This window comes from Bacillus rossius, chromosome 14 (assembly GCF_032445375.1).
Source record: "Bacillus rossius redtenbacheri isolate Brsri chromosome 14, Brsri_v3, whole genome shotgun sequence".
Classification (NCBI taxonomy): domain Eukaryota; kingdom Metazoa; phylum Arthropoda; class Insecta; order Phasmatodea; family Bacillidae; genus Bacillus; species Bacillus rossius.
The window spans coordinates 3468801-3486921 of record NC_086341.1 but is presented as its reverse complement, the minus strand read 5'-3'; the positions used below and the strand labels follow the sequence as shown (position 1 = coordinate 3486921).

Genomic DNA, 18121 nt, shown 5'->3' with positions numbered 1-18121 from the left:
ATGAACCACCCGGCTCAACTTGCCAGCCGCCAGTAAGACTGTGATTTTGGCGCCGAATACAGGCTGTGCTTAATTTTCCAGAATTAAATTAGATTATACCTATATTTAAAGATAATATTCTTAAATTTTTAAAAAATATTTTGTACCAAAAAAATGCACGTGATTTATTGGGGGGGGGGGGGGGGGTTTAGTCTGAAACCTCACCACAAATCACTAGGGGGGAGGGGGGGTTAAAAATTTGCTAAAAAAAACATCACGTGATTAATGGACGACCCCTTACCTGCAGCACGGAGACCTAGCCATGTGCTCAGAGAGGGTTCAAATAGCTTGCTTCTCATATGAATTTTCGACACATAATATAACCATATTTATTTGTTTAAAAAATAAATTTTCTATAAAAAAATTCCTTCAATTTTTTTTTTTATGAACGTAAAGTAGGAATGGGCCAGTTGTATCCAGGAATCGTCAGTATTCGAAATATATTTGGAATTTTAAGGAAAAATAATTCTGAGAAAAATATTGGTGTAGAAATAGAAAATAAAAAATTTAGCACTGGCAAAAGTTTACAGGGCTTATACTACATGTTGATTTTTTGTACTTATTCTAATACCGTTCCCCAAATAATAGTCTTAATATAGGTGCATTAAGTAAATTAAATGCATTACATGTCGTCATATGGATAAATTAGTTTCTGAAACGAATATAAATGTGTAGGTTGCCATATTTAAGAACCCAAAAACATGGTGAGGTGTGAAATTTGCGGAAAAAAAACAAAATTCTGCCTTTTTAAATATTTTCCTTAAATTTCCATTTTTTTTTGCAAGAAAAAGGTTAGCTTGGAACACAGCTGTTTATGCCATTTGATCGACACCATTACTGAAAATGTCACGCGGAAGGGAATAGCTCTTTAACATGGGGAATAATTTTTAATATTTATATATATATATATATATATATATATAACATTTTTTTACATAGCCAATAAATTTTATTTATGAACGTAACAAACTCGATAAGTTTCTCTTTGGTGTGTGTTTGTACGTCTTTTATCATCATATCTTTGGTTATTTAGAGGGTAAAGAAAATGAGAAGATGGCTTTGTGTGCCGGAAAATCTGTAACACATTTTATATTTATACCAGGTGTTATGTATATTCCTTTATTAGAGAATTAACCTATCTTCTCGTTTGTTTATACTTAACATTTTATAGACCTTATAGGTTAGGCCAAGAACTAATTGTAAAATGTGTGTGAAAACATGTTACAATGTGTTTAACGTACGTTTAGCCCTGTTCCCATGTTCTCATTTACTTAAGTTATTACATCTAGAATTGTACACATTGTGTAGATACTGCCCAGTTTATGCCAAAATATAGAGTTGTTGTACTGTTCATTTAGTACCTTCCACGTGTTTTAATGATTTATTTTAATTTTATGGTTCAATTTAAGAACGTTATGGAGATGGGGTATTATGTATATTTTTTGAGATGGTTTCTGAATGTAACCCAAGATTTTTTTTATTTTATTAAAACAAAATAATTCTGAAGAAACTATTTGTTCATGTTGTTGGCGGGGGGAAGGGGAAACCCCTTGAAATTTTTTTTTCTTTTCTTAATTTCTTGGCATATTTTCAAATAAAATTGTTTAGTTAGGTATAAATGTGTGATATTGTAAACTGCATTGTTTGGTGTAGGATAGGGACTCTTAAAATACTTTTAAAACCTTAGGAATCACTGATTTAATATGTACCTAGCTAACAATCTCAGAATCAAACAAGTCCTGTGAGGAAGAATTTAATGTTTATTGAAATTATTTATTGTACATTATTTCATTTTTGTCTCTTGAAAGTTTGAAACCAAAATTTGGATTCAATACAATTTGGATTCGACCAATCACTAACTTCAAGGCAAATTTTTATGTCACCCTCTTACGAGCCGCGTCATCCCGGGCCGACTAGACGCCTGAACAGTAAAAAAGGGCGTTCTTAGCTCACACGATGACCTGCGTTATATTCTGAAGGATGCTCAGCGATAGCTAACAACGCTGTGGCAGGACGATGCATGTAGGGTTTTTTTTTTGGGGGGGGGGATGAAGGAAGGTAGCGACGACCCTTGCTATCCGCCCAGGAACGCTTGGCATGTCTTATGTCAGTGGAGGCCACGTGATGCTAGTGCCTGACACCAGCCAGCTCCGAACCCGGTGTGCGGCCGGGTAAATATAGTTTCAGTTAGATGTTCAAATCTAAATTCAGTTCAAATAAAAAAAAAATTATTTACTAAATCCTACTAACATGTCTGCTGTGCACTGCAGAAAGGGGCATTGTACAAGGAAAATAGTGCGATGTAGTTGATGTGCGGTTTGTGCGGTGGCGGAGAGGGAAGGGCGTGTGTGTTTCCAGGAAGCGGAGCGCGGCGCTGGCCGCGCAAGGGGACTCCGTGGGCGCGCACAGCTACGACCTGCTCCAGGCTCAGCTCTGGGCCTTGCTGCCGCGCTTCTGCGACGGCGCGCGGGACGTTCCCCAGAGCTTTAAGGTGAGCGACACCAGCTGCTGTTCCCTCATTGTTGGAGACAAGATCTTTATGGGTTTTTTTTTTCAGGCCAATTTTGTTTTTGAAACAGGACATTCCTGTGTTTCATATTTTTATGAAATCTGTTTATTAAAAAAAGATAGCACATTACTGAACAAACTTGACTCTTTAAATGTTCCGTCATGCTAGTTTCTTCATATCAGTGTAATTTTGACTGATACATGATGGCACTTTTACAATATAATGAATTTTACTAATCATATCTAACTATTCGGAACACACTAAATAAATCCGTTAAGTATTTTTGTATTTGAAAAATGTACTAACTTTTTTATGTAAAAATGAATAATTAGTAACAGTTGCAAGATTAAAATGAAGTGAATGTTTGCTATTTTTTTTGTGCATAAAGTGGGGTACGAACTTCATGTTAAATAAATTAATTTACTTGAATTTAATATTTAAAAGATAGCGTATTTGTCAATAGAGTTAAATTATGTCTGAAAATGCTGACAAATTTATTAATTTTAATGGCATTTCGGTGCTTTGTGGTGTGTTAACTTGGATTTGGGTGTCATCTGGAGTAGTGACATGCTGTTCGATGTTATCGCAAATTACCGTTTATAGTCTTGAAAGTCTAAAAGCTTAGAGGCGAGGAGGGAGGCCATAACATGGCAAGGACTGAGGTACGGTATTTGGGAACATATTGATAAACGAAATGACATAATATCAGATTATTAAGTTGGCATTTAATTAGGCCAAAAAAAGAATAACACTGATGAACACGTGAACAATAACAGTGACACAGGAAAACCAATAAGGTTAACAATGACGTTTCATTTAAATTGACAATGAACACGACGAATAGTTTAGGTGAACGAGCCATTATCAAGGCCACAAGTTACGCCGGCTAAACAGTGCGTGGTCCCAAGACGGACCATCAAAAGGGGGCGTCACGTCCACACAAGGTAGACGCGTTGAAAACGGCAAGATTACAACAAATTCATTTTTGTAGGGATAACCTACTACATAATGCGCACAACTTAAGTTACATTCTAAAATAAGCAATGTGGCGTTTTACGTACGTCGACGTCTCAGGGGAGAACAGTTACAAAAAAAAAATTGAAAGTGAATTTAAATTAAATAAGTAAATCCAAACACAATTTTTTAGGTGGCGACCGAAAGGGAATTTAAACAAGACAGACAAGAATTTACACAAGCTTACATTAGGGCAAGGGCCACCGCCTCACTCGCAAAACAGAACAACACTTACATTTATTTCCCTCCGAGGTCGCTCTCGCACGTCGTACAAATGAAGCCTAACTGACTACATGCTGGATTACAAAGACAATGCAGCTACTCGAGCTACCGAAAGAGACCAGCCAACAAATTTAACAAGACAAGACTGTATTACACCCTGACAGCTGTTTGGATAGATTTAGTGCGGCACGGCGCGCATGTGCCAACCCCGGGAGGGGAGGCAAGGAGTGAGCAAACACACACTAGGAGGGGGAAGGAGGGAGGGGACGAAGTGCCGACGCCCGCGCTGACGCGCAGAGTTTGAAAGTAGCGGCTAACCTGACCGCTACAGTCTTGTCCCTACTTATTAATCATTACTAACTCTCAACCTCAAGATTTTATTAATTTTTTTATTTTTAATTGAACTTTTGATTTTTAAAATCAAAAATATCTGTTACCGTGCTCTATACAGTTATCACGATAACAAAACATGAACGATGGCACAAAGCACTGGCTACATTTTTGTAAGCGGTAAACAGCTGCGAAGAAGGTGAAGATAAAGGTTAACGTATGCAATTATTTTATACGGGAAAAAATACCTATAAAAACCGCTCTGAATGAATCGAACATCGAGACCAAAAACATAGTGCAACCCACATGCTAAAAAAAATTTTCCCCAAGTTTTAAAGTCCTAAAGTAATGGTGCAATGATTATGCAATAAAACAAAGTATTGGTTTTATTTTTGTAAATTCTGTTCCTAAAGATGTTGTACTGCAATTTATAGATCATGCTAAAGGAGTTACTTTGAACTCTTTTACATAAGTACTTGTACTTTTTTTAAATTTAATATTTATTATAAAGTCTGATGCAAGGTACGTACATAGTAATGTACTATTTACCACAATATCGTACGTAAAAATACAGTAATCTAGAAATTAAATTTTTTTTATGAATTTCGTTCAAAACTACATAATAAAATAATACAATAACATATTTTTATTTTTTATAATGTAATTTGAGATGTTTGATTAAAGTTTTGTTTAAATTTTGTTTCTATTTCTTGACTCATTTGTAACAATCTGATCCCTACTATTTCATGTACAATTCTTAATTTTCTTTCAGGTCAGTTTTTTTTTAATTTTAATCGGGTACTGTTTAGTCCCTTTGATTTGTGAACACACTTCCCAGAAGAGAGGCATGAAACTCGGCACGGACTATTGCGCACGACTGCCGACAGGGCATCGCGAAGGTGCTGGGCACGGCCATCGCGGAGCACAAGGACCTGCGCATCTCGGTCATGTCCGCGCTGCGCAAGCTGGTGACCGGCGGCCAAGAGGCCGGCGACGAGGAGGCGGTGAAGGAGGTGGCGCGCTTCGCCAAGAACTTCCTGCCCATCCTGTTCAACGTGTACACCGCCAAGCCGGTCGGCTCCGACGAGGAGGGCCAGCGGCTGGCCGCGTTCGAGACCGTCAAGGTGAGCGTCCCTAGACGTGCCGGTTACAAACTATGTATTGTAAGTGTGCCGAGCATCAGTTCAAGTGACACTGTTTTTGGTGAAATAAGTACCATCAAACATTTATGCTTTATGAATAAACAAAATTCATTAAAAAAATAAAAACAGTAACACTGACAAAAACTGATTTAAAACTAATTTGATCCAAAAATAAAAATCCTGTCTCTAATAATTTGGTGTTCAATTCAACATCTAAAAATGAGTGTTTTTATATTTATTATTTACTGAGAAATACATTCAGTGGTACCCATTCACAAAAATTTAATATGTATGAAGTTAAAATTAATTATTTAGATAATGAGATTTGGTTTCAGCAACGTTATACATAAATGTTTTCATATGCCATAAATATTATATGACAGTGATTTAAAATTATTTTTAATACTCTATTTTAAATATTTATAATCATTTGGATCACAAAACAATTTTCAATCTTACAATAAAATTCTACTGGTTTTAGAAAATACATTGCCAGTTTATTTATTCTTTAATTTTACACCTCTGCATATAGTATTTCTGTTTAATTTTACTGTATTTTGGATCAAGTTTTCTTGGACTCCTGTGAAATGTGAAAAACGAAGTTTCACCGTATGTTAAAATTTTATTGGAAAATATTGGATATTCGATTAAAATAAAAATTAGTAGTTCTGCCAACCATTTTTTACATTATATTTCTGATACAATTTTTTATACTTATGGTTTTATTTTTAAAAAATTTGGTTTTTAAAACAGGTGATGTCTGTTTAATTTTTTTTATTATTCTTTTTATTCCTGAATATAGTGTATTAGTAGGGACCCCAGAAAATGGTAAATAAAACTGGCTCATTTCGGTGTAAAAAAATGACAAAAGCGGTGCAAAAAATCGGTGTAAAAATAAGCAAGCGGTGCTAAAAATCGGTGTAAAAATTTGGTGAGATACATTAAATTAAAATTGAAATTGGCTAACGAGGATTGTTTTGCTTCAAATTTTTTTTTAAGTTTTAATATTAAACATAAAATGCACTCAGTTGGCAAACACTAAAAAGTTTTTAGTGTTTCTAGTTTCCTTCTTGGTCTTGTCTCCTTTACAGCAACCCTGTGTTCCCCTAGCCTGTTCTATTCCATCTATTTCTAACCAAATAAAAAATAATTAAAAAATTAAAAAATGCAATAAAAATACTGAACCACAGTACCTTGAACATATTTATTTAACCAGGTCCTCATGTTTGGGTCATCTGCTTTTTCCAAAGGTATGTTTGCCCCCACCATCATTTTAACAAAGTCAATTATAAATTATTGTTTGTTTACAACTATGTTTTTAGAAGTTTGCAAAGCAGCTCCTATAGACGTCTGTTTTGCAGTACAGGTAGTCGACGTTGATGCCGCACATAATTTTTTTTTATGAGTTGCGTTAGAAACGTGTTTTAGGCATGTATCTCGACGCATCCAGTCCACACGAACATTGCAAAACTTACACATTATTATCTTATCCTTAACATCAAATATATAAAATCCTTCCTGCTTCATCTCTCGTTCTCGATAGAAAACCGTAAATATTTTCGGCATCTTAACACAAAAATAAGCACTACTAACTAGATGCTTGGAAATTAATACCGAATAACCGAGACGTCATAAAAAAAAAACACTACTGCAAGCTGCACCGTAAAAACATTTATGCCGTAGTGGCACGCACATGAAAAAATATTGTGTTCGGCCAGAATGAAACTATTATGTAAGCGTAAATATTGTGTTCGCTTCTGTGCGCTAGAATTTTTGAGAACTAATACCAACTACACAAAAATTGTGTTCGTAACGCTGCTACATAGCGGCAATGTAAATATACACGTTTGCCGCCATGTTGGAACTACAATAGATTTCGTTACGCGATAGCAATACAATCGATAGTAAGATTATTTACAGTATCCGACCAATGTAAACATTCTTGGTTACGGAAATTACGTGGATTTCGCGCAAAGTTTCTTGTTTTGTGAAAAAATAACAGATTTCGTGAAAACTGTGAAATAGTGCCCAATTTCGCGGTATTTCGTGTATTTCGCGGTTCAGCATTTTCTGGGGTCCCTATGTATTAGTCAACAAACATGGTGCTAAATTTTGTTTTTTTTTTGCTACTTTTGTCATTAAAATGATTAATACATAGTGTAATTTTGCAATAAATAGTGACTAAGCCAGAAATTATCGGCTTAAAGATAAATCATTAATGTTTGTGTGTTTAAAAAATGTTGAAAAGTCAGGAATGTACAAATGATTAAATAATACCATATGCAAGCCCCTCAAACAAGTAAAATTAAATTTTTTCCAAGAATTTAAAAGATAAATTTTGGTTCAAACTAATGTCAACATATATCTTTGGTCAATGAGAGAAGAAATTCTGCAGAAAATTTAGTGGGCCTGTTGTAATTTTTTAAATGAAGTGCTGATAAGTCTTTAGTGACAAACATTAATTAAAATAATTTAGTAATTTCACGTTCACATGTGTCCTAGACATACTGCAAAGTATGAATATAATGTAAATAGGTCACTCAAAGTCTAGCTGTCTGACTTCAATCTTTCGTACCTTAAATTGAAATGATATACGTATTATACAGACTAATATTATAACCAATTTTATTAAACTCAAGGTTCTTGAAACTATCAATTAAATATTCTTACTCAACAAAAATATTCTTAGGAACTTAAATAATCCATTATATAAACTAACATTACGCTTTATTGTTGTAAAAAAAGTTCCTTGCTGATTATCATATGCTATATCTATACTTATATTTATACTGTTAATATTATTGTGTTTGTCCATTGTTATTTTGTTCCTATGTGGTTTGTATTTATTTTTATATTTTATTTGCCTGGTGTGCACATCCAATAAACTTAATCAGAATTTTTATGTGCTAATACTAATGTATGTACAAATAAGGAAAATAAATAGCACATATCAAGATGGTATTTTTTCTGGTCCCTATAAATAATGTAGACCTTGCCTTAGTCATATTTTATAGTTTGAATTTCTTATTTTTTCCTTTCTCCAATATTTTTCTTGGAATGTTTTTCCTTGCAGATCAAATCTCTTGAATACTGTGGATGTGATGGTGTACGTCCGCGTGCGTGCCGGAGCGCAGGTGTACCTGGGCGTGGCGGACGCGGGGCTGTGCGCGGAGCTGTTCGACCGGGCGGCGGGCAAGCTGGACGATGCGGGCACGGACGGCTTCGTGCGGGAGAGCGTGCTGGACCTGCTGCGCGCGCTGCTGCCGCGCCAGGACACGGCGCGCGTCGCGCTGCTCTACGCCCGCTGCCGCGAGGGCCTCGCCGACGCCTCCGACCACCGCCAGCAGAAGAAGGCTTACAGGTGCCCCTCCGTCCCTCCCGGGGGAGCCGGCGTACATTTCCATCATCACAGTTATGATTCCGCAAGCTCAAACAAACGGGCCCCCTCCGAGAAGGGTTTTTTGATTAAGCGGGGGGGGGGGGGAGTATCATGCCCTGTACCCCCGCCTCACACCAGGTTCCACTCTTATATACCTCCAACCCCTCTCACTTCCGGGCCCTCGGGTATTGTTGCATGTATCCTTAACAGGATAGACTAGTGATGGGGGTCATACACACACAGGCGCACACGTGTGCGTGCGAGCTGATGTGTCAGTATATTCAATTCAATAATTTCTGTAAATAATAATCACATTGCAAGTGTCTCCGGAAATTAATATAAATCCTTCTGAAAATTACTTTTTGGATATGACGTAAAATTTATTTTACCGAAAGAAGAAAAAAATTAGAATAAATTGTGCCTACGTAACTGTGAACTGGTAGATCAAATGAATATCATATGGGAAAAATGAGAAAATAGGGATTGTCAGTTTCCAGACTAGTACATCACTTGTATAGACCCTACAATTTTTTTTCTGTATTATAGGAATCGACCATAGTCCCTAGTGATAGTAGTAACGGTACACTTGGAAGTCGCACGGCGCTCTAGCCTCGCGTGGACGGCCACTAACTCGTCACTATTGTGCCCGGGGAGCGCAGTGGTGTTTGGCGTGTGCCCGCAGGCTGCTGGAGGAGCTGTGCGGCAGCGAGACGGAGACGTGCCGAGCCTTCGTGGACCAGAACCTCCCGGGGCTGCTGGAGGTGCTGCTACAGGCGCTGTCCTCCTCCGCCGTGCCCAGCAAGGGGGTGAGCGCGCTGCATTCCGTGCCCATGGATGATACTATAGCACAGACATTTCAAGTGATTGTACACTAAATAACAACGCATAACAAAAGTAAAAAAAAGCAGTGTATATCACTTCTACACATAAGTAAAACTTTTTGCTTATTAAGTATATATAGATGTATTATAATATTATGTTTTTATTGAAGAATAGCTAGTAATTAAGAATGTGGGTATGAATTAACGTGGAAAAATTTTGCACTAATAAATTAATCTCGAAAAAATTTCATAAGCAAACGAGTATTCGTTATTTCAAAGTATTAATGTTTCGAAGTTGAATTGAATACAATTAATTTATTATTTGTGTTTTTATTTGAAAATTTGAATATTCTTGTAAGTCTATGTACTACAATGTATTGTTTCAAAGATGACTGGAAATTATAACAGTGCAAAATGTGTACAGGGAAAATTTTTCAATGGTCAATCTGACATGTGGTGCGAGGTTAAAACATGATTTGATAGATATTTCCAGGGGTGTAGCCGGGGGGGTGGGCGGGGGGTTTAGGGGTTCAACCCCCCCCCCCCCCCCTTGCAAAAACCTTTACAAATTTCATATTAAAACAATAAAATTTTTACCATTACAATATTTAAATTTAAGTACCAAAAACTTATAAAATAGCACTATTTTACACCTTAAAATCCAAATTTTCCCGGGGGAGCACCCCTGGACCCCCCGCTTTAATACGGGGGGGGGGGGGGGGGGGCATGCTTCTAAACACCCCCCATACACAAATCCTGGCTACGCCACTGGATATTTCTCTTGTAATGTGTCTTGCAAAATTGATTCATTAGACGGGGGTGAAATGTGTGGTCGGAGAGGGAGACCAGGGAACACTGAGAGCACGGGGGGGCGTGTTGCAGGCACGGCTGCGCTGCCTCGCGCACATCGTGAGGCGTCTGGAGGCGCGCCACCTGGACGTGCTGGCCCACGTCGTCCCGGAGGCCGTGCTGTGCTGCAAGGACCTGAACGAGCGCTGCCGCACGGCCGCCTACAACCTCCTGGTCGAGATCGGGCACGCCATGCAGGTGAGCCTCTGCTTCCGCGCCTTACCGAGGGGAGTCTACGTGTGTTCAAAAAAAATATTCAGTTATTTATAATTAATATTTTATTCTATGTACAGTAGAATCCCGCCGATGCGACCCCCCTCTGATGCGTCCTTTCCGTTTATACGACCGTTTTTTGAGAAACTGTGAAAAATTTGAGCAGAGAAAGTCGAAAATTTGAGTAAAATCGGCTGGAAAACAAGGCTGTTACACTTTGTTGGGCGCTATGTGTTCACGTTTATCTTGGCGAGAGCTGTACTGTAAGCAGGCTGGCATACAAAAGACGGCTAAAAATAGATACCACCCCTCTAGACTGTCCACGCTGCAGTGTCTGTCTAGCCATGCTCGGCGCGTCCACTATCGCACGAAAAGCCGTCTCAGCTGTCCTCCCCTCCCACACCGCGTGCGGCAAAAGCCAGGTTGTATAGTCCATTCTCGGTAAAATATTTTTATGGGCTTATACGACTGTCCTTCGCCGTTAATAAATACGTTATAAGTTTAAGTTATTATGATACAATTTGTTTATTAGTCACACAGCAGTTTCTGCTGAAAAATCACTAATACCTCAAATTTTATTGAATAGAAAAATTTAGCAGTGCCGTAAATATATTTATTTTGCTGCATAGTTACTTTACCATCTGCATTCGAACTTGTTTTTTTCTTCTTTTTTTTACGCTGTGAAGGAACAGGGGGAAAAGATAATTGCTTGAGCTGTCAAAATAAACATAGCTGACAGCAAAGGCGGGAGCGCATCCTGTCGGTCTGTCGCTGTGATTATCTACTCCAAAAACATGTCACAGCGATTTTTAATGTTAAACAATTTTGCATTGAAAATATATGATTTTCGGCAGGATTTGGAAAAAAAAATGTTATGGTGAGGTACATTGTACCGGTATTCTACTGTATTTAGCATGCCGTTTGTTCCACTGTTTAATTTATAAAGATTGGAAAAAGTTTATTTTTTTTTTAAATCTTCAAATTTCTTATTTGTACCAAAAAATTAGATATACTTATTACAAATCATTATATTGAAAAGGTGCATCATGTATCAGTCAAAATTAAACTTTTTTTTGTCCAGTAATATGCTATCTTCTTTGAATTAATAGATATTCATGAAAAATTAAAGCAATAACTCTAAAATATTCTGTTTTAAATACCACATTGGCCTGGAAATAAAACAATATAGTCTTGTCTATTAATGACAAGACTATTTCTTGCTCTTCACCTCAGAGGGGCAGAGCCTTCTTTCTTCGTGATCCTTGAAAAACTGCAAATACCCACTTGAAAGCCCTACTGTGTAACCTACCTGATCAAAACAACTAACAGGACTGTGAGTGCGGCTGAACAAACAGGCTAAAGAATTTGTCAGATCTACACGTTTGATTGCATTTTTGCTTGAACATAAGGACTGAAAAAGTCATGCAATGAAGTCTTCTGGAAAAAAAAAATTTTTTGTGCTTCGCAGCTGTTGATTTAATGTAGCAGATTTTCACCTCTTTGTGAGATAAAAATCTGCTTGATTGTGTTTAGGGCAATATTGTCCTTGCCAAACTACCGGGTAATTTATGGGTGAACTGACTGGTGTAGTTTGATGACCGCCTTATGTGTGTGTGTGTGTGTGTGCTTGCCAGCGGCTGTCGGGCAAGGCGGTGGACGACGTCATGAGGGACTTCGTGGGGCTGATGTTGGCAGGACTGGCGGGCAGCCCCGCCATCGCGTCGGCCACCATTCTCGCCCTGGCGCGCGTCACTCACGAGTTCAAAGGTTGGTGGTCGCTCCTCGCTGGCCACGTAATGTTCCGTGCTGCAGCATGCTGCTTCGTCAGATTATGAAATATTGCTCTGAAATACTTACCCCCCCCCCCCTTTTTTTTTTTTTTTTTTCGTTTTCCACCTTGCAAAAAAATTTAAGCAAATGTTACAAAATTGTAAATGAAAGAGAAAAATTGTTAGTTGTCAGAGCATTGTGTGGGTCAACATATAATTTATGTAGGAGCTCTAGAAAATTTATTTTACTTATTTACCCCACCAATCCCTCCCTATCAGGCTTTCTAACAAAAATAACTTAATCTTATAATTGAGAAAGCCGCATACTTCCTAACCTCTTAGGATTCAAATCCAGAAACTTCTCACATTCAAGTTGGTGTTGCAAACATCTACACTACAGGTAAACATAAAACTACAGTAAAACCCTGTTGTTGCGACCCCATTTATTATCACTACCTCTCTATTACTACCTCTTTTCGAAGAACCGTGAAAAATTTGTGTTAAATATTCACTACTGGTGATAATTAGGTGGTCCAATTGCTGTTTTACTTTTTGAACAATGTCTGTTATAAAACTAAAATTATATTTCATTTTGAAAACTTGTCGGTTCCTATACGACCCTATGCCTGGAAACTGTAAGGGGTCGTAACAACTGGGTTTTATTGTTATTGTTTAAAAAATGTTTGTTGGTTAGGTACTAGCTCTTTTTCAAATGACATCTAATATTTTTATAGGGACAGTGCTCTTTAAGATAGTGTATCGTGCGTGGAAGTGTGTTGTGATTGTACCCACCCCAGGCCAGGTACAAGCAAGTGCGATGGGGGGGGGGGGGGGGGGGGGGGTTTACCAGGGTAGACATAACCTGTGGTCGTCTTGGGCTGAAAAAGGATCAATGCCTAAATGCCTGGGGATGAAAAAAAATTGTTTGGTTGCGACCTGGCTCTGACCAACAGGGGTTAAATTCAGGGTTGCTGCAGTCAAGGTAAAACCTCGAAAAGGTCAGGGAATTTCATAATCAAAAATGTGTAGCAACCGTGAAATAGTCCCTCGTGAAATCCACTTTGTTATCGGTCGGTTAGCCACCGCTGTCTTCCCTTGCGAAAGGTTGAGGCGGCGGTCGCGACCACTGGCGTGCCCGGTGTTGTTGCAGACCTGCTGCCCGAGGACCTGCGCTTGCTGCTGCTGGACAACGTGACGCTGCTGGCCTTGTCGAAGGCACGCGAGATTGTCGCCGCGGCCCTGAGCTACGTGAAGCTGTACATCACCTCCTTCCCGCCGGCTGTGGTCGGTCCATCGCTGCCCACCATCGTGAGTGTCTGTTGTTTCTCGGCAAATACCCTCTTGTCGCATGATATTCGCACCCATATTTTAGGGCGTCAAAATTTGTATAAAAAAAAAAACCTCTAGCATAAAGTTGCATGATGTTTTCGGTCCCACTATTATAATCCGAGCGCTTTGTGTGGGTATTTTTTCCCATATAGAACAATGTATTTTAAAATAGAAATCTAATATTTATTCAGACATTACCTCTTACTTATTTAATTAACGGAAATATGAAGTTGTCTGATGTGTACATTTTCTTTTGAAGACTTTTTCAACTTTATAACCTTCATCTATTCGTGTGCGTCGCCGCGGTGTACCGCTTACAAAATTGTAGCCAGGGCTCATTGCAATTATTAAAAATTAATGTTTGTTTATGTTTCTTTCCGTATAGAGCGTGAACACTTAAGCAAATATCGATATCTCGCCGAGTGCATGCAGCGCGCGCTCTCTTTCGAGTGCCGAGTTAACTACATCTGATGGCCCGCACTCTTTCGTGATGTGTATACGGCGATAGTTACATGTTCGTTCGGCTTGCATTTGGATCACAAATTTTATTTTTCTGTTTAAGTGTAAAATTTTTTGATGCATGGCTTATTAATTTAAATTGTTTGGCGTGCTCTTTTATGTGTCACTTTTTAAATAAACGTACTTTCCATGAATGGGTTATGTTTTTATAAATAACTTTATCTATCAAAAAAAAAAAATTCAGCATAATCGTCGCACCCTTACTTTTCAGACTTGATTTTAGAATAAAATGTGCGACGATTATGCAAGAAAAAACGGTACTACGTCGCCCGTAACTAGGGACAAGATTGTCTGGTGAAGTGCGATGATAACCTGTCAAGACTCTGCATAACACCTGGGTAATACACCATATAGCAATGAAATGAAAGTTATACCATGGAATTAAGTATCATTTAATTGAAACTTTATTCATACCATTAAAAAAAAAAAACAATCTTTTGAAATTTTAAAATTCAAGCAATGTCATTTTGTGACAAAAAAAAAGTACCAAAGTGCATGGATCAGAATCTTATTGATTCACTTTGAAACCTCAAATGCTTGCTGATTTATTGTTCTGATTGTATTGGTTTTAGACCATTTTATTACGATTTTATTAAATAGTAAAAATGTAGCACATTAATTTTACATTTATTTGGTGTATTAAGTAGTAAAAAACAGCTTTTATAAAATTAGAGACAATAACACCAAAGTCTTCTGTTTTTCAATAATAAAATTGAACTAAATATAAAACCATAAGATCTTTTCTCTAGCCGTAACCAGTTTGTTCCCCACTGTTAACTAGATGTAAAATATGCAATTTACCTGGTGCCAGGATGTTTAAAAAAAGAAAAAACCCTTGCATAAACCAATTTGAATAGACCAATAACAATCCTTTAAAAAATATAAAAAATGTTGCAAGTTTATTTGGGTGCCCTTAAATTTCTCTCAAAAGGTGTGTTTCACCACTGACTTTATGAATTTCCTAGAAACTACTGCAGTTTCCTTCTTTAACAAGTGTCATCACAATCGTTGCAAAAGCTGTCCAAAAAGAAGACCTTGCTAAGGCATCGTAGTTTATTTATATTCATGCTAATAATTCCAGTCTACCAACACCATAACAATAAAAATTGGAGCAGACCGTATCTACAGTTCATATTTGCGGTATTGAAACTTTCAAACTTGAGCTTTGTCATGGTCACCAATAACAAACAATTTAAATTGCAAGCCATCTGTATCACACCCCGCAAGGCTGAGCATTCGTAAGTCTTCGTCTGACACAACACACAAACTTGTAGGTTAAACTTGCCAATTGTAAAGTTCAACCTATTCCCTTTAAAAACGTTGTTAAAACTTGGCTTACAAACATCGCTAACTTTAGACTTGAAATACACCACTAAACAAACTTATAACAGTTAATAAATAATAAAATATATAATCGTAATAGATGTAAAGAATTAAATTTTTTAAGGAAAACCCAAAAAATTCCCCAATAAGACCAGGGAACATGCACGGGTAAGGAAATGTGACAGCTGGAAGGCCTGGTGCGCAGGTGAAGAGTCTGGCGGGCATGACGGAGGACTGCAAGCGTCACCTGCGCGTCAAGACGCGCAACATCCTGGACCGGCTGGTGCGCAAGTTCGGGGCGGAGAGCGTGGGGGCACACGTCCCGCCCTCGGACGCCGTCATGCTCAAGCGGCTGCGCAACCTGCGCAAGGCGAGCGCGCGCAAGAGGCGCGAGCGTGACCAGCGCCGGCAGACCGACTCCGGCGACGAAGACGACGGTCGGTCGTTCGCTGTGAAGGCCCGCGCTAAGACGTGAGTCGTGTATTTCACCTTGTTTTTCGTGTTTAGGGATGACATCTCATGTCGTGTTAGTTTGGGAAGTCAATTTTATTTAGTATAGTGTAAAGAATCAATTTTAAGTATCATTTACAAAGATACTGACACCATTGCTTTGGTTGGCATTGTATGTTAGGAAAACCACACATATTTTATTCTTTGAAAATGAGGGTAGTGTGTCATGTAAACCTTTGCTTTATTATTCCATCTGACATCCTTTTGAGTCTAAAATAGTAATAATTTTTTTCTAGTTAAAGGTAAAGCCATCCTAAAATTGTATTTTACTGTCCTTAAAAAGTGCAATTTGTTTGGTATAAAATAATGTGCAAGTTTTAAATTGAGTTGAATATGATTTTAGAAATTATTCAAATTTTTTCTATTTTAATTTTGTAATACTAATTGTTTTTCTGTAGTTACTATTTGCAAAGGTTTGTATCGTTGAGGTTCTGTGGCAGGATCGACGAGATCCTGGCCGACTCGGAGGACTCTGCCCCGGAGGAGGAGGCAGCCCCCAGTGCCGCCGGGCGCCCCAGGAAGAGGGCGCGGCAGTCCAGCGCCTGGATCCAGGAGGACGAGGACAACTTCATGGACTTCACCGACGCCGCGGCCGCGCGCCGCATCACAGGTGCCTGCCTCGCCACTCTTCCTGCCTGGGCTCAAGATTATCTCATGAGTTGCGATAAAGCCGAAATAATACTGAAACGCAACCAATCAATCATGAAATCAGTATATTTAATTAAAACACAACTCTTATTTCAAAGATGTATGCACTAAGTAGATTGGAAAAAAAAAAAGTTTTTTCTTTTATATAAAGCTGGACTCCCAATCATCTGTTTCATCCGTCCGTCACCCGTCCGTCCGTCAATTTCGGTCCGTTATTTCTCTCGGCAATTATTACCGACTCAACCATCCGCCATCCGTCCGTCCGTCACTATTCTAAAATATCAGTGCTACAACTTTCCGCCACATACTTTCTCAATTGTAGGTAAACGTTTGGTGAAAATAATTTACTTGGATTAATTAACTTTTGATATTATGAATGTGATAATAAGTTGACAGGCGGGAACCGTGCTTTGACAAGTGGATTAAACGGGTGCCGTTTTAAAAATAACATTAGTCATGCCAGCAATAAATAAAATTATGCTTCTTTTATTACTGCGTCAAAGGAAACAGAAGCTATTTCTATTCAGGCTTTTTCCCTCAGTTTCTTATCCAGATAGTCTTTGCTATATATATTATATAAATGCTCCCTTTCGCGGACGTAATTTATCAGCATTTATTCCGAAAAGCTCATTCTCATAAGCAATCTTTACCGTTATTATGACAATAATAATCGGTCAATACGACACAGCCTTCTATATATTGAAAATTAAAAAAATCTAACACTGTTTTCGGAAAGTCGTATTGAAGACAGTCGACTTAACAAGGCGGTGGACCATCCGTTGGTCCGTCAAAAGCTAAAGCTTGGCAAGGTTTTGACGGACGGACGGAATTTTTCGGGCCATCTGATTGGCTGCAGGTCACGTGATTGACGGACGGACGGGTGACGGACGGATGAAATGGATGATTGGGAGTCCAGCTTTATGCAAACTCATTTTAGTGTGTTACATTACAACATTGGAACATTTTTCAAATGCATCTTTATTTGCTGATTTATTTGTACTGTTCTCAGTACTTAATTGTAAAAGAGCATCATGTATCAGTCTAAATAATGCAGTTTGAAGAAATTCTGTGCTAGTGAGGCGTAATAATATTGCAATGCTGGCTATGCTTCTAAGCAAGGTTTTTCTTCTGGACTTCCGTGCAGGCTTCTCGTTGTGCATAGGACAACTATGAGATGTGAGCTGTAACAATAATGTTATATGGTGGAGAAGATAGTTGTAACAAAAGGCTTTTGAATGGTTTTAAGAATCTGTAGACTGCATTTCGTATCTTAAACATTATTCTGGAAACCTAGGTTTTAGCCATTTTCACTCCTAAAAATACAGTCCATTAAACAAAATACGGAAACAGAACTACTCATCCGCTTAAATGCTTTGATTTCAAATTGCGTAGTTTCTTCAGAAGCTCTGCACACTGTATGTGTGGTCAGGTATGGAGGCGCCTTAATTTATTTCCGCAAAGTGCTGAAACATGGTGCGTGTTCCTGTAACCTTGTGGTATTCCTC

General features: G+C 38.3%; 1 protein-coding gene across 1 annotated transcript in view; it reads left to right on the top strand.

Annotated features, from left to right (window-relative positions):
- Positions 1-18121, top strand: part of LOC134539025 (RRP12-like protein) — a 54730-nt gene that overhangs the window by 26396 nt on the left and 10213 nt on the right. Inside the window, 9 exon segments of the mRNA XM_063380699.1 lie at positions 2398-2530; positions 5002-5238; positions 8391-8617; positions 9318-9441; positions 10339-10503; positions 12153-12285; positions 13438-13595; positions 15664-15929; positions 16409-16578. Coding sequence (XP_063236769.1) covers positions 2398-2530; positions 5002-5238; positions 8391-8617; positions 9318-9441; positions 10339-10503; positions 12153-12285; positions 13438-13595; positions 15664-15929; positions 16409-16578 — 1613 coding nt within the window.